The sequence below is a fragment of the Eschscholzia californica genome, unplaced genomic scaffold (genome assembly GCF_041429995.1).
Source record: "Eschscholzia californica isolate CP2 unplaced genomic scaffold, dmEscCali1.0.p SCAF_1, whole genome shotgun sequence".
Lineage (NCBI taxonomy): Eukaryota > Viridiplantae > Streptophyta > Magnoliopsida > Ranunculales > Papaveraceae > Eschscholzia > Eschscholzia californica.
The window spans coordinates 30,037,536-30,057,801 of NW_028238198.1; the positions used below are offsets into that span (position 1 = coordinate 30,037,536).

Below are 20,266 nucleotides of genomic sequence, written 5' to 3' on the forward strand. Positions count from 1 at the left end.
TCTAAGAGGAGATTTTTAAGAAAAATCCTAGTTTGGGTCAAATACCTACTCTATGTTCCCTATAAATAGACCTCCTTAGACATAAGTGTGTGCACAAGATTTGGTGAGCCTTTGTGTGGAATTTTCTAAGAGAAAATTACACATCTCTCTCTCTCTCTCAATATACAACTAGTGGAGAGAGAGGAAGTTAGAGAGAAGATTAATTCTATCAATCTAGTCAAGAAGAAGAGTTCTTCTCAACCTTCTATTAAGTCATAGCAGACATTAAAGAAAGGATATCAAGTTAACCAACTCGGTGTCTCAAGTAGAGGAGCTACACACGAAGCTCTCGGTCTTCACACGCGAATTGGAATGGTTCGAGGGAAAAACGCGATAAAGGTATTTATTCCTTCTTCTACTTCATTGTTTAGTTCATGCATAAAACGATCCTGGTAATCTAGTGTTAACATATTAGATGTTGAGATTCCGCTTAGAACATTAGATAGGGTGCATTAGGCAAACAGACACCCAAAGTTTCAGAACGAAATGCGGAATGTCTGTAAGGTGGAACCAAATGAAGATTCCGAGCTATCCCGCCAGTATTCTCCATATACAGAGACCATATCCGCTCGAGTTCCAAAAAGTAGACTCTGATCAGACACTTGGTAAATGGGATCGCCGTTATAGCCCGAGTATAAATACCCTGCTAATCCGACAAATGTTTGCAAATGAATTGCGAAGAGGCGTGGAAGTGAACATGTTACGGAATTTGGATAAAAAGTTAAATCTATTCGTAAATCAAATACAAAAGTAATCGACAGAGATTGAGCTGAGAGACAAAAGGTGGGCTATGAAGATGGACACAATTATGTGAATCGTTGTGCCTTCCTAGGTCGAAAGGTAAGTTAATACTAATATTAAACTTCTTATAAGACAATCGATACGAACCCATGAGCCACTAGGTTAATCTATGGATCCAAATAAACATAATTTGATCTTTGCCGTTAAAAGCATTCTTGGTGCCGTCATGAAGGATGGTAAATGAAGATCTGAGGTTTAAGTTGTGTTCAATAGAGATAGAAGAGATGTTTGAACCTAGGATTTGGTCTTCGATTAACAGTATAAGGATGAAAACAACCACCATTTGACGGTCTTTAAGCTCGACCTCTATAGATACAAGGCTTATGATCAAGTGAAGTAGTAAAATAGCCATGCAACATTGATAACTGACTATCTATCAAATTCTTAACCTCGAAAGGAAATTAGAACCTGGACCAAGGGCAGTTAGGCATCAGATTAAATAAAACAAAAAGCCCTGGATCAAGTGCTAATAAGAGAAGAAGATCAACTAAAAGGTTAATTATATTAAGAAGGAACTAATGAAATAGGGATTACTGCTCTGACTATTGAAATAAGCCTTGCTTTATGACGTTATGAGCACAAATCCACTCTCTTCGCTACCTCCCCTTTGCTAATTTACTGTCTTCTAATCGCCGTTCAAGGGGGAACCAACTTGCTAAGCATTTTCCATGGATTCCTTTGATCAATCACTTCACGTGAAGCTTCCTATCTCACGCGACGTTCCGTGAGATGATCTTTCCAAAACCTTGCGAAGTGCTTGCTGCTTCTTCACGAAAAAAACTAAAATTAATGGTTTGAGTGATTTATAGAAGAGGGTTCTAATGGTTTGCGTGAAGGGGTAACTAGGAAACAAGCTAAGTTTTAAGCTGGTTTACATAGAAGATTGGGTGGTTTGTAGTTGATTTGATGAGCTGATGTTGAAATTGGTATGTGTTGGGGTGATTATCGATGGTATGTTGGTGGGAAAAGAGGTTGCATGTGTGATGAAGTGATTAAAGATGGTGGATTGAGTGCTGGCTTTTCGTGGTTTAGGGTTCAGTTTGGGGGAAAAGGAGAGGGAAGAGTTGGGTGCTTGCTGACGTCAGACGACTCTCTCTCTCTCCTAAAAAACCCTCTTGTCTATTAACACTAGAAATTGGTAAATGTTCTAAAAAAAACAACCCCTTAATAGTCATTTTTGTCAAAAAATAATAAATTTTCTTTTGGTTCCAAAAAAATAAATAATAAGTTGTAGGCCTATTTTATGTCTATTACTAGGCAAAAAGGTGGGGAAGTGACAATATTAAACCTCTAAGTTACCATTTTCTCTTTTCTTTCTTTAATTTATGGTACTGTACGTAATCCTGCCCCCTCTCTTGCTTTCTCTCCCTCCAATGTGTTTTTTTATCTCAACGTGATCAGAGAAGTTTCCATGATCGTATGATAAGTGACCAGGTTCTCCTGTTAGAAAACAAAATAATCTATGGCTACAGGTCTTCGTCAATCAGGTCCTTCTAAGTTGTTAAACAAAACATACAAAAAAAAGTGACAAGTTATCTATTAAACTAACCAAAGTCTCAAGATCTGTTTGATCAAACATTCTGACTAAAGAGAGTAAGATCTGTTTCAGAAAGTTTACATCATAATCAAAGAAAGAACAATCAAGCTAATCTATTATCATTCATCACAAAAAAAATTACATCATATTTGTTCAGCTTTTTGAAATAGATCAGAGACTTGTTTGATCAAACAAATCTGACTCAAGAGAGTAAGATCTGTTTCACAAAGTTTACATAATCACGAAATAAAGAAAACTAAAATATATCTATAATCCATCAACATCATCACAAAAATATTACATGATATTTTTATCACCTTTCTGAAACAGATCATAGATCTGTTTGATCAAATAGATCAATAGTTAGATGATAATACCTCTGTGCGGTCAGACGCGTCCGGTCTGTGCGGCCAGACGCCTGGGATATCTCACGGGATCTGGTATGTTCGACCAGACGCGTCTTGGCTGCCCGGACCGGAGCAGTTTCTATTTTCGAATAGAAACTGTTATTCCTTTCCTCTTCTTTCTCTTCTATCCGACCCTAGCTGCTGTTTTTTAGTTAAAACTGCTGTTTTTGACTTAAAACTGCTGTTTTCATTCAGAAAACTGCTGTTTTCGCCCAGAAAACTGCTGTTTACAACCGAAAACTGCTATTTGCAGCCAAAACATGCTGTTTGGACCCAAAAAACTGCTGTTTTCACTTAGAAAACTGTTGTTTTTGTGATATTCATCACCAAAAACTCATGATTTTGAAACTTTTTTTTTCAAAATCTATAATCCATTAGATACGTTTTCGAAAACTCTTATAAAAAAACTGAAAATCTAATGATTCTACGTATTGAAACTCTTTCAAATACGTGTTTTGATTACGAATAAATCTAATTTAAACTAACCAAAATGTGTCCGAATCTCCATTCAAACTAATCTATCTAATAAATCAAGTATGGATCTAATTCGTTCCATTCAAAACTAGTTATATGCAAACGGCTCTGATGCCATTGTAGGGTTTTGTACGTTCCAATACATACTAATCATCTAACTAGTGTTGTAAGCGGAATCTCAAACATCATATTTTTAACACTAATTAACCAGGATCATATGCATGAACTAATAATGAACTAGAAACTTAAAGTAGAATACCTGGATTCGCTTTCCCACGAATTGGACTTCATATTTACCTCCTCTACTTGAGACACCCGAGTTAATAACTTGATTTCCCCTTTTGTTGTCTGTTAGAACTCCATTGAAGGTTGAGAAGAAGAACTATTCTTCTTTTGACTTCATAAATAGATTGTGAGCTTTTTCTCTAAAACCCTCTATCTCCATAAGCTGTATATTGTGAGAGAGATGCAGTTTTCTCTTGAGAAAAATCCACACACTTTTTGAACTTAGAACTGATCCTTATATAGGCATTACCTTAGTAGAGTCCTACTCAAATAAAGAATCTTAAAAAGTCTCTCAGAAAGGATAAACACAAAAGGAGTTTAGTTCCTCTAGGATTCCCTAATTAGGGAAAAACCCTAATTAGGGTTTCCCCTTAGTGTGGCCGGCCATAACAACCCCTTATGGGCTTGTTTTGGCCGACCCACTTATCTTATATGGCCGGCCAGGGGAATCCCTTGAAGGGATTCCCTTGCCGACCCATAAAGTGTGCTTTTTTCGCCTTTTCGGACTTCTCTTTCGAGCCCGATTCTTTTCTATCTTTTAAGCACTATCAGAGTGGATCATATCCCGATCAAGCTACCACTCTTTGGTGTAACCCGTGGTAGGATCCGGTCTATGTTAGTCGCGGATTACCGAAATAACCCGACGATCGTAAGCAGCTTCTAGCTAAGCATTACGACCCCTAATTGGACCGGACTAGATGATCTTCCAGATAAAGTCATCGTCATCCTAACTGACAAATTGTACGTATTGCCACCTTGGTCGAATGACGCTCCTTCAGAAGGACATCTCCTTCAGAAGGACATCTCCTTCAGACCGAAGGATTATATCCTTCAAAAGTATGCTCCAAGTTCTTAATTTCCATTTTCTTACTGCAAGGATAAGATGTGATAAACACGATAACTGTCATATAAATTTTATTGAAACTACTGACCTAAAGTCCAACGAAACTACTAGCCTACAACACAACGAACTACTTTATTTATACTCAAGTTCAATAATATTAGATATTTGCAATTCCATGGAACCGAATCGTGTTGCACAGTAGATGCACTACTAACTGGGCTACCAGTTGTTCGCAAGTGTGTATGTCAGGACCATTGTAAAAAGACCATTGCTTTTATATAATATATATACATATACATATATAATACATATACGAGTGTGACCTGTGAGGTTGTGACTGCTAGATTCAAACAGTATTATCAAACATGTTACGTAAGATTCGACATATATTGTTTTTCCAATAACAATAGATATTCGAATATTATAAATTATTCATACTTCGGTGAACTCACATTAAAAGTTCACTGTTATATATTTTAGTAATGATCCGTAGAATTGAAAATGAATCTCTTATTTGAATTTTTTTTTTCACTTCCTTCATTCATGTCAATTCCAGTTTTGAGAAAAAATGCATAGAGAAAATAGGCTACTTTCAAAAATCCATTATAGTTGTGGAGCTTCTCGAAGCCTTTCATAGTCATATAACACCAATGAAGTGATCCCGTTCGTGATACAAAGGAGATCCAATATACAAAACCCTTGAGCACAAAAGAAGAAAAAGAAAACTCTTTGTAGATAAGAGAGAGGGGAGGGGGAGGGGGGAGAGGGTGCGAGGGAGACGGAGGTAGGTGGGTTTCATAGAGAAATGAAAGAATGGGGAGTAGGGTTGGGAATTTGGTCCGAAAACCCGGATCCGCCCGCGTCCGCCCACGTCCGCAAAGGACCGGGACCGCCCGTGACCGAATCGGGCAAGACCCGTCCGACCGAGAAGGCTTTAGCGGACGGTCACGGACAAAAGGGCCTACCCGGAGGTCCGCCCGTGACCGACCGCTTAAGTGAAGGTCCGTCCGCCCGTCCGGATTACCCGCCTCTAGCCCGAAAGATTACTGACCCTTAGATTTCTTAGGGTTATATTTGAGCCTTTAGATTTGCAAGTGACTTATATATAAATACAAAACAAAACCTAAAATCATTTTACCCTTCTCCCGACCACTTCTCTTCTCATTCCCAAATTCTCAACCCCTCAATGTAGGTATGACTGCTGAGACACATGTTTGAAGAACCCTAAATCTCTAACCTTTAGTCTCCAACTTTTCAACTTATCTTCAAGATTTCAACCTCAAGGCTTCAACCGTTCGATCAACTCGGTAAGATATACTCATCTTCTCTTTCTTTTTGTTCGATCTACTCATCTTCTTCATCTTTTTGTTTGATCTACTCATCTTCTCTTTTTTCTGTTCGACCTATTCATCTTCTCTTTTTTTTCGATCTACTCATCTTCAGATCTAAACTCGGTAAGAGATTTTCTTCTCTGTTTGTTTCTATTTTAACTTTGAATCTTTATTATTTTATCTGTTTAAATCATTATTACTATTTTGTTCAAGTCATTCTTACTTGATTTTTTTTTTTCAGGATACAACAACATTACTGTCATTATCTTATGCAACATACTGTCATTTTTATGACTTTCTTGATTTGAATATTAACTTTTGTAATTTTTGAATTCATTTAGAGATTAAGTTCTAATCTTATAACTATAATTATGTAAATTTGTTACTTTAGTAAATTTTGAATTTTGGCATTTGTTTAGGTATTTTAACACTATACCCGACGTCCGACCGACCGGTGCCCGACATGTCCGGTTGGATAAAACGGACACGGGCGGACATTTTGAGAAAAAAATTCCGGTTAGTCCGTCCGTTTAGTCCGCCAGCCCGAGTGGTCATCGCGGAGTTTTGTCCGTTCCGCCCGGACCGGGAGCAAGTCTGCCCGCGGACTGCCCGTCCGGACCGATTCCCAACCCTAATGGGGAGGGACTATTTGGATAAAATGGTGATTGCACAAAAACAAAAAAATAGCCTTCCAAAAATGCTTTCTCCTTTCCATTTTCACTCAAACAGTGACGCGACAGAGCACTCCAAATCTGAGCCAAATTTGGAAAGTTAATTCTCAGCCATTAGAGATAAGTTTATGTGACTAAATCTCAGTCACGGAGATAAAAGAAAAAGACGCTCTCGCCCATTATCATGTAGATATGGCAAGACTATAGGTAGAAATTTCAAAAAGAATTGCAACTAATTGATTACTTCTTTCAACAAAAAAATAATAATTGATTGCTTCATTGGGAGCGAACTTAGAGAGAAGCCATAAATCTACAACTTCCAAATTTAGCACCTTTTGTCTTAGAGAGTTCAAACTTCAAGCCTTCACAAAAAAAAAAAAAGAGTTCAAACTTCAAAAATACTTGGAAAAAAATATTTTCCTCATATAATATACTAGGATAGGTCTCCTTTGGACAACAAAATAAATAAATATAGGATAGGTCCTAACTCCTTAGGGCACCAGAACTGGAATAGTATACTAACATATTCGTCAAACGAGACCAAATACATAATTTAGTAATGAAGAAGGCTATCTGGCATTTTAGAAAGAAGAGCCTTTTCAATTGAAAATAGGGGTCGCCACTCACAAGAATTATTCATTCTTTCGAGATAGTATCCTTATTTAACTCCGATTACAACCTAGACAGTTGAACAAAAGTACCAAATTTTGTTAAGTTGGTCAAGTCAAGTTGATAAATACTTAATAGAAGATAAAATAAGTTAGAGTCATAAGCAAAGAGCCCACATAAATTTATACTTCTGAATGAAAAATTAAATCTTGAACCATTAAATAGATTTTGTTGTTTTTCTGGTTCTCTCTGATACAAAAATTCTATTCTTTTTGTTTAAACAAAAACAGAGTTCAACCACTTTAAGATTCTTTCAATCTGATAAATAAGAGAAAGACTTATCTTCTCTCACGATTGAGGAAGATGAAAACCGTAATATAAACTCTAATAGTGAAGAACTAAAACCAAATGTAATAAATATCCGAGTTCAAGACACCTTCGTCCTTAAAACAATTTATACTATATAAATTACTACCAACAGTTGTGGTGTATGTGTCCAAAGATACGGATTACCTATCAAGTTAAAGATGGTATCTCTTAGGTTTGATAGTTTGTCGAACTTACTAAATAATACGAATTTCTGAGCAATGATTCTTGAACTCTAATGCTTGAAAATGAATACTCAGAAAATGCTAATAATTAATGTAGTTTGTTTGCTGAATTCTCCTATAATTTATAGGATTTTGACAACACTTTGTATAAGTGCCACAGACGAATGGGTGTTTCCAACTGTCAAACTTGACTAATTGGGGTTCGAGTGTAATCTTGACCGTCAGATCTATCTAGATACAACGCCTTGAATGCCTATGGTTAGATCCGAACAGATTTATCCTAGGAGACGCCCAAGATCTCGATCGTCGCATCCCCCAAATCCATTGATTACATCACCACCGTCGGATCAGATCTCGAATTTCAAAGAACAAATGGCTCCAATCGCTCCTGGGACTCGAACTAATCCGAGGCGTGGCTCTTGGACTGTCCAGTCCAAGGACTTGTTCTAGTCCATGATTACTTTCTCGGACTCTCAAGCCTAAGAAAAGTGCCCCTGTAAATCTTTTGGGTGAAACTAGTTTGACTGAGTCAATGACTCAAGTAGAGTGCCTAGAGCAAAAAGGTGGTGCGCTATAGTGTAACCTTTCTGTTTGTGGAGTTGAGTAAGTGTGGAAATATGCGCACTTTTACTTGATGAGTGGGGACCAGTGGACCCCACCTTTGTCATTAGTGGTGGGTTACTTATGGTTGTGTGGGGAAATCGAGTGGGTCTTTTAGTCAATTAATGGTCGTAAATAAGTCAATGACCCCTCCAATATTCTCACTTCACATTTCACACCCACCCTTTTTCCAATTTGGTCTCTGCAATTTTCTCTCTCCAGGAGCTAAGTGAGTGAGTGACTTCTAACATACCCAGGTTTTCTTTCCCCCCGTCTCTCTCTCTCTCTCTCTTCCCTGGCGCCGGCATGTTGACGAATGTAGCTGGAGCTCTTCTGGGTATGATTCTTTTTCTACAACAAGCGTTTCCTATGATCATGGCAGCAGGTACTCTCTCTCTATCTTTCCTATTTTTCTCTGGTTGCCCTTTTACAAGCTTTTAATGGAGGAATGAGTTTGAACTCGTAAAAAGCTTTTAATAGGATCATTTCAATTTGGGTTTTGATTTGTGTATGTGGGTTTCGATCAAAATGGTGAATCAAGTTATTATTCTGGCATGATCACTGTTTCAACTTTGTACAACCATTACTTTCTCAATAATCACCAGCATTTTTCCAAATGCTTTGTGTTTTTAACTTGAAATTGTCTGGTTTTGACCCTTTTCATGGGGGACCGATTTGTACTCTCTCTTTCCTTTTCTAGAAAAGGTAAAACCTGTTTATAGAGTTGAAGATCTCATGGTTGTAATCCAAAAGTAGACCTAGTTCTTTTAGCTACCCAATCTCAAATACAATTTTTCATGAAACTAATTGCTCAAGTGATCACATTTTTTTTTACATTTCATTTGATTTCAATTAGGCACTGTCCTTTTAATGGAGGTCCTCTCTTACAGGATGAAACCTAATATTGTTCTTTTGTACCATTTACAGATTGTCCCCTGGATTTGAGTGGCTCAAATTTTACTTTGGCAGCCTCTTTGTGTTCAAATCAGGATACCAGAAAAAAATGTTGTCGCTATATCAATGCCTTTGTTGCCGTTTCTATTTCTCGTTACGCTAATATAACTGGCAACCTTGGGGTTCCTCCAGAGTTAACTGAGGTTTGCCTTAGATCAATTACAGACATCTTAGCCCTATATGGTACTCCACGTAACGCATCCGTTTTCTGTGGACTTGGGACAAAAATACCTGTAAATTATCAATGCAAGGGTCGAGGAACTGTAACACAAATGCTTCGGTCTCCGACTTTTCAAGATGTTTCAAATCATTGTATTATGCCACTTTTATTGGAGAGTGATTGTAAAAGATGCTTGAATGCTGGCATTTTATACCTTCATCGCCTTGTAGGAGCCGAAAGTAATTTTACATTGAGCGTTTGCAGGGATGCAACATTTGCTACCATTGCTAGTCAAGGTGATGATGATTCGGCCATTGACATGGCTAGCTGTTTCTTTGGCGTTCCAGGGCTTAGTTCTCATGCTCCAGGTACAGCTACCTTCGGGCTGCTATGGTCTTTTATGTTCAACAGTAGAAAGCAAAATCTAACAAGATGGATTTGTCTTTAAGTTGTCATGTAAATGTGTACGAGTTCATTGTATTTGAATGATGTATAATGAGTTTTGTTGAATATACAGTGGCAGATTCTCCACCTCCATTTGCTCCAATTACTTCTCCGAGTCCATTGCCTGGTTCTTCCCCTGGCCAGCTTGTATTAGGAAAACCGAAAGAGGACCATCACCGTCATTACCACCTTACGCTAGTTCCAGCAATTGGGATCTCAGTTACATTTATAGCTACTCTGTTGTTAATAGTAATGATACTTCTCATTCGTAGAAAAAACAAAGAGCTAGGTGGATCAGACATTCCAGATCAGAGGTCCTGGAAGAAAGGCTTACCTCGTTCACTCAGAAAATCTCATGAAGGTAATTCATATTCTTTCGACCATACCCTTAATGGTATTTTTGACACATAAAATGTAAGTTTGTATTTGACGATATACTGATGCATTCAGGTCCATCATCCATGTTTCAAAAGTTCAGCTACAAGGAGACAAAAATAGCTACAAACAATTTCAGCACAATAATAGGACAAGGTGGATTTGGGACTGTCTATAAAGGTCAGTTCAATGATGGTTTTCTTGCAGCTGTTAAGCGGATGAACAAGGTCTCCGAGCAAGCAGAGGATGATTTTTGCCGAGAGATGGAGCTTCTTGGAAGATTGCACCATCGTCATCTTGTTTCTCTACGAGGATTTTGCATTGACAAACATCAGAGGTAATTCATTGTTTTGCTTTCTTGTTATCTAATATACAGGGATCACTTAGTGATTTTGCTTTCTCGTGTGTAGGTTTCTGATGTACGAGTACATGGAAAATGGAAGTTTGAAGGATCATCTTCACAGTATGTCTCTCCGTGCTACTTCTGCTAATTTGAACTATTTATTTTACTCACAACTTATTCGATTAAGATTTGTCTTCTTCCTTTTCAGCTCCAGGGACAACTCCTCTCAGTTGGCGGGCCCGAGTCCAAATTGCTATTGATGTGGCCAATGCTCTGGTAATTCATAACGTTATGTGCATTAGTATGAGTGTTAGACCCATCATTTGATCTTGATGAATTTGCTAATTGCATGAATTCTTGCAATCTTGTTTCTCGCTTATCTTTTTTGTGTAAATTACTTACAGAAAGACCTGTTTTAATGCACCTACATGCAGGAGTACCTTCATTTTTATTGTAATCCTCCTCTTTGTCATAGAGACATAAAGTCCAGCAACATTCTATTAGACGAGCACTTTGTCGCAAAGGTAGCGAAACGTACAAACTACATTTATCTCAGCCTCGAGCGTCGAGAAACAATGTTTTCTATTGTAATATGTTTTCCCCCTCTCCTCTTACTAGGTTGCAGACTTTGGTCTTGCACATGCTTCAAAAACTGGTGGAATTAGCTTTGAACCCGTAAACACAGATATCCGGGGAACTCCGGGTAAGATATTATGTTTTAAACATTTTTCCGTCCATTTATCTGTTTCAAAGAGGTCTAAAATTTTGGTTAACTTACAGGTTACATGGACCCCGAATATGTGGTTACTCAGGAGCTAACGGAGAAGAGTGATGTATACAGCTATGGTGTTTTGTTGTTAGAGCTCGTGACTGGGAGGCGTGCAGTACAAGAAGGAAGGAATCTAGTGGAATGGTCACAGAAATATATGACAACTGAATCTAGATTACCAGAACTAGTAGATCCGAATATCAGGGAATCCTTCGACACAGAACAACTTCAAACAATAGTAACGATTGTTCGTTGGTGCACTCACAGAGAAGGAAGATCAAGGCCTTCTATTAAACAGGTTCTTAGGTTGTTGTATGAGAGTTCAGATCCTATGCATAGTAGTTTTGTGCATGCTATGGAAGATGAAGATTACGAAGACACTGAAGGTGGAGAGAGAAGTAAGAGTAAGGTAAATAAGAGTGAAGTGATATATCACAGCGGTGATGCAAGGTATCTTCCTTCTTCTTCAAGTACATCTAGGTCGTACTGTAGCAGGAGCTTTTTACTTGAAACTGGTACCCCATAATTTCCTTGTTGCTCTGTTTGAGAGATGGTTGCTATTTGCACCCAAGTCATCCACGCCTCAGATATACATGGATCCGTACGTTGTACAACCCTATTGCAAAATGTTTTTTTTCCTCTTTCTAGCCTGTCAAATATATCGGATTACTTCGTTATGGTCTGTTGATGTTGAGTAATAGGCTTTCTAATTGCTTTTTGCTTACTTAGCACTATCATTTTTGGAGGAAACAATGTATATCTTGTTTGGTTTCTTGTTTTTGAAATGTGGTGGTGAAAGTAAATACAGCTCTATTGGCATTATCCAATTATCGGGTTCGTGCTCATTTATGTTGTCTTAATTACTAGTTGCACTATTTTTTTTCTTCAAACGGACAAATGAATGTATGGATTAAAATGTAACTGTACAAGTTCAATGAGCTATGGCTTTTACATTGTTAAGAAAGAATTCTCCGAGTTATACACAAAATAGACAAAAGCTCTCGTCGTTGATCCTTTGAAAATCCTGTTGTTTCTCGCCTTCCAAATAATCCAAGTTACAACACGTTGGCATGGTCTTCCATAAATCTGCTGTTTTTTTTTTTTTTTCGGTAGTTCCATTATCTTCGCAGATCCTCATAAGACTTTGAGTTTGGGGTACACCAAGCATAAATAAAAGACTCCTTTCGAAAAGTACAAAACCTGCAGCAGCTTCACTGCGTATAAATAGGTGATCGAACTGAATTTATAATTAGTATACCAGTCTTTTCAACCTCGTATATCTGCTTCGCAACATTCATCTCTCCACTACAAAATACTACTTTCCACTGATCGTGGACCTGAAGCTGCTTGCATTGGCATTGCCATGATATAGATGAGGGTTCTTATAATAAACACTCTGAGACCGGTAAGACACTCCTTTAAAACCCTTGCACAAGTTTAGTTTCGTCGAAAGTGTGAAACTTTCATCAACAGAGTTAGCTCCAATAATTGTTACTAAGGAATCTCCATTAAAGGCCAAGACTTATACATCATTAGCAGCTTCACAGACAACAAATATCCGTCTCTCAATGGCTGAAATTGAAGCGATGGGAATCTTAATAATTGAAGTATGGTGTATGAATTATTATCACACACACCCTAGGGATGTGCACATGACAAAGTCACATCAGAAAATGCTTGGTCCGCCACAGCATTATCGATCGTTTGTGATATCTTCTTAACTCAGTAGTGCTTCTTTGGTCCATCCTTCTGCATTTATTAAACAGCTACAACTACTCTTTACTCTGTATTTTATCTCTTTGATCTATCTTAAGTGGTTTACCTTTTGATGGGTCATATTCAAAACAAGACAAAAGAAAAACAGGGGAATAATGATTGAGACGACACGATTCTTCTGTTCTTTTTTACATATTCTCTTAGTGAACTTTAAAGAAAGATGAAAGCTACGGAGAGGATATTCTGGTAAGACGTAGAGAAATGAAGCTGACAGGCAATAGAGCAGTGGAGATTACAATGTCAGGCCTTCCGATGAATTATAAAGGTGAATATCACAAACTCATGCTTATATAAGTTGGTCTTTGGTTAGTTACTTATCATAGAAAGGAAATATCAGAATGATGATTGTTGGTAGAATCAGTCTTTCCTACTACCTTCTCTTGCTCGTGTGGCTTGGTCCAACTCTACACCTTGGACGTACATCAGCAGGTAGGTCCACTTATATTGTCCACATGGACAAACCCGTCATGCCGAAGGCATTCGCAAGTCATGAGCACTGGTATTCTTCCATTCTAGATTCCTTGAGATTTGCTGGTTCTACTACAGGTAGTACTAGATTAAAGCCAAAGCTTCTCTATAATTACGATAATGCTTTTCACGGATTTAGTGTAGCTTTATTTCCGGAAGAACTACGAGCTTTACAAAACTTGCGTGGTTTTGTGTCTGCTTATTCAGACATGAATGCTAAGTTAGATACAACACACACATTTGACTTTCTATCTTTGAATCCTTCCAATGGTCTTTGGCCTGCATCAAACTACGGAAAAGACGTAATAGTTGGTATGATCGACAGTGGAATATGGCCAGAGAGTGAAAGCTTCAGAGATGATGGACTATCTGAAATCCCAACAAGGTGGAAAGGAGTTTGTGAGTCAGGGGAACTATTCAATTCATCTAACTGTAACCGGAAACTAATCGGAGCTAGATCTTTCAACAAGGGTGTTGTTGCTGCTAATCCGGGAGTCAATATAACCATGAATTCGACAAGAGACACCGAAGGTCATGGAACCCACACTTCTTCGACTGCTGCAGGAAATTATGTCCAAAATGCATCCTATTTTGGATATGCTAATGGTACGGCAAGTGGGATGGCTCCCGCTGCTAGGTTGGCCATGTACAAAGTTCTCTGGAAGGAAGGTCAAGGTCGTTATGCTTCAGATGTTCTTGCAGGTATGGATCAAGCAATTGCTGATGGTGTCGATATTATTTCAATTTCGATGGGATTCGATGGTGTGCCTTTATACGAGGATCCAATTGCCATAGCATCTTTTGCAGCCATGGAGAAGGGTGTTTTTGTCTCATCTTCTGCAGGAAATGAAGGACCGTCTCCAAGCTCTCTTCACAATGGAATTCCATGGCTACTTACTGTTGCAGCTGGTAGCATTGACCGTCAATTTGCCGGATCGTTGACTTTGGGCAATGGGGTATTCATTCTTGGAAGCTCTTTCTACGTTGGAGTCTCAGAGTTAGTGAACATGCATTTGTTGTATAATGAAACTCTTGCGGCATGTAATTCATCGTCGTTGCTATCAGAAGCCGGCAATTCAATTGTAATATGCCAAGACAATGGGGATATGTCTGACCAGATGTATCTAATAAGTCTGACGAATATTTCGGGAGCTATATTTATCTCTAATGATACGCAGTACATTGAAAATGGTGACTTTCCGATTCCTGGAATAATAATTAATCCAACTGAAGCTCCTTCCATCATCGAATATGCAAAGTCTACCTCTAGTCCAGAAGTGACGATAGCATTCCAAAAGACAGTTTTAGGAACAAAACCTGCACCGATGGTTGCGAGTTACACTTCGAGAGGACCTTCTTCGAGCTATCCTAGAGTTCTGAAACCTGATTTAATGGCCCCAGGATCAAAAGTTTTGGCATCATGGATTCCAGATAATGTCACTGAGGTTGGCTCCAGGGTTTTTAACATGATATCTGGAACTTCCATGGCATGTCCTCATGCATCAGGTGTTGCTGCTTTAATGAAGGGTGCACACCCAAATTGGAGTCCGGCTGTTATTCGTTCCGCTCTGATGACAACGGCCAACCCATTAGATAACATAGGCAATCCAATCCAAGTTGATGGTGAGGACAACAATTATGTAAGTCCTCTTGCTATGGGTTCTGGTCAAGTTGATCCAAACAAGGCACTTGATCCTGGACTAGTTTATGATCTGGGTACCCAAGATTATATTAATCTCCTCTGCTCAATGAACCTCACCAGGGAACAAATATTAACCATCACTAGATCAGTTTACAATTGTTCAAACCCATCTTCTGATCTTAACTACCCGTCTTTCATTGCTTTATTCGGCGACCCACCATCACCTTCATCATCTCCTTCTATTCAACAGTTTCGAAGAACTGTTACGTACTTAGGTTATGGAACATCAACATACAAAGCTACTATAACACCACCGGAGGGAGTCGAAGTAATCCTTAACCCGGATGTGTTGGTTTTCAAAGAGAAGTATGAGAAGTTAAGTTATGTTTTAACATTACAGGATAGCAGCAAGAGGACAGGGGAGTCTTATGGTTCTCTCGTTTGGGTTGACGACGGTGAGAAGCATAGGGTTCGAAGCCCTATAGTAGTATTATAGGATGTAACTTTAGATCATTTGAGTGCTTGGAGTGCCAATGTCTGTCAATAACCCTAGGTTTATCCGAGGGCTTTGATTTCCTTTTTTCTTCTCTAATAAGTTCTTCATCATTCCCTTGTTTAAATATCAAATGAAACCAAATTCAGTAGTTTGAAATTTAATTCGAGTTCATGTAACGTATGGTATGTGGGTCAATTAGTTCGAAAAAGGTACGTACCTAACCAACTTGGAAGAAAACTTATCTAACTTTTGGGTGTATAATGGGCCAATATATCAACTTCTGGCAGAAGTTTGATCACTGCTTAAATTAGCTGAAAATTAAATGAATATTTTTTGTTGTCATAAATTTTTGTCGAAAAGGTCTAGTTCTTATGGTCAAGTTTTAAGCCAAAGTCTGGATCCGACTCTCATGTTCGAAAGAAAAATGCTTAGGGAACAAGAAAAACTAGGCAGACTCCAGAAATCTAAGGTGGCTTGACGTGATTCGTGTTTCCGATGATTTTGACACTGAACTGCGAATCATGGCAATCTTATCCATTAGCTATGGAAGTTTCTAAAATCCAGTAGTGGAAACCCTTTTCCAACTTGCATTAGCCATTGTGGGGTTCAATTAATCTAGAATTCAATTATTGCTTTCTCCTACCAATTTTGACTCAATGTCTTTCTCTTTCAACCATGTGCCTCAAAATTTGGTTCATTCAATCTAAATTAATTGATATACAAGTTGGCTAAAGAAGGGATCTATAGATATAAAACAGCTAAGGTATATATATATATATCCCAGAATGCAGATTTATCACTCCTTTGTCATGAACTTAAACTGATTATCTTCTCTACTTTCATATTCTTCATTCATGGCTGCTACTTTAACTCCACTATTTATATGGTTCTGCTTGATCAATATCTTATATTACACTTCAATGTTGGCAAAATCTGATACATATATCGTCCACATGGACTTATCGGCCATGCCAAAAACTTTCTCTGATCACCACACCTGGTATTCTTCCATGCTCTCATCGGTACAAGAAAAGTCTCGAACTACTGCCACCACCACCACCACCACCACCACCACCAGCAGCCCTGCTTCTTCTGCCGCCAATCCCTCAAATCATATCTACACTTACAACAATGTTATTAATGGTTTTAGTGCAAATCTTTCTCCTTCGGAGTTGGAAGCAGTTAAGAAGTCACCTGGTTTCATCTCTCTGATTCGAGATCAATCTGTCACCCTTCACACAACTCATACTGCACAGTTTCTGCAGCTAAATCCCACATCTGGAGCATGGCCAGCTTCGAAATATGGCAAAGATGTTATAATTGGGATTGTTGATACTGGAATTTGGCCTGAAAGTGAAAGCTTCAAAGATGATGGAATGGCAAAAGCTCCATCAAGGTGGAAAGGGAAATGCATTAGAGGAAAACAGTTCAATTCTTCTATGTGCAATAAGAAACTCATTGGAGCTCGATACTTTAACAAGGGTTTAATTAGCAATGTTCGCCCACGCCCGAGAATCCCTATGAATTCGACTCGTGATACCAATGGTCATGGAACTCATTTATCATCGGTAGCTGCTGGGAACTATGTTGAAGGTGCATCCTACATGGGCTATGGAAATGGGACGGCAAAAGGTATGGCTCCGCGGGCCCATTTAGCCATTTACAAGGTCTCTTGGGACCGAGCAGGAGCTTACACATCTGATATTATTGCTGCCATTGACCAGGCAATTGAAGATGGTGTAGATATTCTTTCATTATCTCTTGGTTATCTTTTTAGGGGAGTTCCTATTTATGAAGACCCAATTGCCATAGCCTCGTTCGCAGCAATGGAGAAAGGAGTTTTCGTTGCGACTTCTGCAGGAAATGTTGGTGGTGAGTACGAGAAAGGTAAGTTACATGATGGTGGTGAGTATTGGAGCGTTGAAAATGGATTACCATGGGTACTAACCGTCGGTGCGGGTTCTATTGATAGAGCATTTAACGGTATTGTAACCTTAAGTAATGGAGTTTCAATAATAGGTCAATCACTCTATCCACTTAAGTCACCACTAAGCAAAGTTCCTTTAATGTTTATGAACACTTGCAGAACTATAGAGGAGATGAAAGAAGTTGGCTTCAAAATTGTAGTTTGTATTGACACAAAAAACCCGAATGATCCCACATTAGACGAACAAATCGATCATGTTAACAATGGAAATGTTTCTGGAGGTATCTTTATTTCTAATACGTCTCAACTCGATTATTTACAAGGCCTCACATTTCCTGCAATTTTTGCAAATCCGGAGGATGGCCAATTGATATTGGAGTACATTAAAATGAGCTCTGATCCAAGAGCAAGTATAGAATTTCAACGTACATATGTTGGTAAAAATAGACAAGCACCAAGAGTAGCTGATTATAGTTCTAGAGGACCATCTCCAATCTGTCCTAGTATCTTGAAACCGGATATTATTGCTCCTGGCGTATCCGTTATAGGAGCATATCCTAAAACAGAACCAGTTCACAATACCGGCTCACGTTTACTTTATAGCGACTTTAATATCTTATCAGGGACTTCAATATCTTCCGCTCACGCAGCAGGTGTAGCTGCACTTTTAAAGGGAATCCACCCAAAATGGAGTCCCTCTGCTATTCGATCTGCCATGATGACTACTGCAGATAATTTGGATAACAGTCTCAACGCCATTCAGGATAGCGGAAATTACTACCAACTTGCAAGCCCTCTTGCTATGGGAGCCGGTCATCTTAATCCGAACAAGGCTGCTGATCCTGGACTAGTCTATGACGCTAATGCAGAAGACTATGTTAATTTTCTTTGTTCTATGAACTACACTTCTAATCAAATTCAAAGTATTACAAGAAGGTCAAGTGGTTATAATTGTTCGAACCCATCTTCAGATCTCAATTACCCATCTTTCATTGCCTTCTTCAATGCGAATGATACGTCTTCTGATACTAAAGTTGTACACGAATTTCACCGAACAGTGACTAATGTCGGGGATGGAAATGGAATGTTAACTTATACGGCTAAATTGACAGGCATGGATGGATTTAAGGTGACTGTGAAACCAGATAAATTGGTGTTTAAGTACAAGTATGAGAAGCAAAGTTATAGAGTTATACTAGAGGGAACAAAGCTAATGAAACAAATGGTCGTTCATGGTTATCTTAGTTGGGTAGATGTTGGAGGTAAGTATACGATAAGAAGTCCTATTGTAGCTTCAAGACTTAGCTTAGCAACTCCAAACTAAGTAGAGAAGCAGACATGATAATTATATTCTAAATTTAACATCAATATTTAATGTATGGCATGTAGAAACCCGGATCTGTTTTTTGTCAATTTGGGCAACCAAACGTTGTCCAAATCAAGATCAGGATAGACCATTGGATTCGTCTCGTCGAGCTCTTGAATTTAGACATAAAGTTTGTCAGAGTCCGATTTCATATGAATGAGTTATCATTGATTTACTTCGGAAAAATATAGGGATAACTACAACGTGTAGTTTTATTATTAGTACCGTATTGGAAAAATAAGGAAAGTTCTACTTCCTTATATAGACTTTTCCTTATGTTACTAATAATAGATTGGTTGGGATGATGGGATGGTTGGCGTGGCGTTTAGGGCGCATTGGGCGCTTTAGAGGCGCCCGCACGCACTTTGCACTTCGCACGTGCGATTGGAGCGATTAAGATAGATCCGTTGATGATCTAACGGTGGGCGTTCAATGCGCGAGATCTTAATAGATCCGTTAAGATCTGACGGTCAACATGGCACCCGAAAACCAACAGTCATATTTGACTGTTGGGAAGCATCCATTCATCTATAGGCACCCATACGAAGTGGTGTTAATACCCCTATAAATACCATGAGAATTCACCAAACAAATCATTTTAGTTTTTTGCATTTCTGAGCATTCATTTTCAAGCATTAGAGTTTAAGGATCGTTGTTCAGAAGTTCATATTACTTACGAAGTTCGTCAGACTATCATAACTAAGAGGTACCATCTTTACTTTGATAGGTAATCCGTTTTATCCTGGGAGACATACACCATTACTGTTGGTACTGATATACAGGGTGTAAATTGTCTTAAGGACAGAGGTATCCTCGACTCGGATATTTTACATTTGATTTTTCTTTTTTATAATCACTCTTTTTATCTTAATTGTTAGAAGATAACCCTTTCTCTTATTTAAGAGATAAAAAGACAAACAAAAGTGGGTATACTCTGTTTTGTTGAAAAAACAGAAAGATTAAGAACTATTCTCTGAAAAGAGAACCAGGAAAACAACATGGCATGTGTGAGATATCCATGCCATGAAATCACGAGCAATACTTTCTATTTACTTTGTAAGAGAACACTAAGCAAAAAGTCAAATGCGATCAATTATTGAATATTTGGAAATAAAACTATTCCTTACCAGAAATTCTATTCATCCTTCCATTTTGGTCCCTCCCCAGCCCTTCGCTGATGTGGCGAAATATCACTTGATGTGGAGCAATTGGAGAGAGAATGGTGAGAAAATATACTCCAGTGATATGTCGCCACATCAGCGGAGGACTGAGGGAGGGACCAAAATGGAGGGATGAATAGAATTTTTGATTCCTTATATAGTTTACAACTAAAAGCTGATGTTGCGTGATGCAGATTGTTGCATCAATTTAGCAGTATAGTTTACACCACTTCGATC

General features: G+C 38.4%; 2 protein-coding genes and 1 pseudogene across 3 annotated transcripts; all 3 read left to right on the plus strand.

The window, feature by feature from the left end:
* The first annotated feature begins 7,928 nt into the window (after positions 1–7,928).
* Positions 7,929–12,039, plus strand: LOC147565915 (putative receptor-like protein kinase At1g49730). The gene is made up of 9 exons (XM_086652383.1): positions 7,929–8,534; positions 9,077–9,631; positions 9,781–10,068; positions 10,158–10,419; positions 10,493–10,545; positions 10,634–10,701; positions 10,860–10,949; positions 11,044–11,128; positions 11,206–12,039. The coding sequence occupies exons 1-9, from the start codon at positions 8,456–8,458 to the stop codon at positions 11,718–11,720; spliced, it is 1,995 nt and encodes a 664-aa protein (XP_086508509.1). The 5' UTR covers positions 7,929–8,455; the 3' UTR covers positions 11,721–12,039.
* LOC147565916 (subtilisin-like protease SBT3) lies at positions 11,987–15,737 on the plus strand. Its single transcript, XM_086652382.1, has one exon. The coding sequence runs from the start codon at positions 13,309–13,311 to the stop codon at positions 15,574–15,576; it is 2,268 nt and encodes a 755-aa protein (XP_086508508.1). The 5' UTR covers positions 11,987–13,308; the 3' UTR covers positions 15,577–15,737.
* A 522-nt stretch (positions 15,738–16,259) lies between these two features.
* On the plus strand, positions 16,260–18,882 carry LOC147565917 (subtilisin-like protease SBT3 pseudogene; annotated as a pseudogene). The gene has a single exon (XR_015230313.1). The product of XR_015230313.1 is annotated as a subtilisin-like protease SBT3 pseudogene (transcript).
* The last annotated feature ends 1,384 nt before the right edge of the window (positions 18,883–20,266 follow it).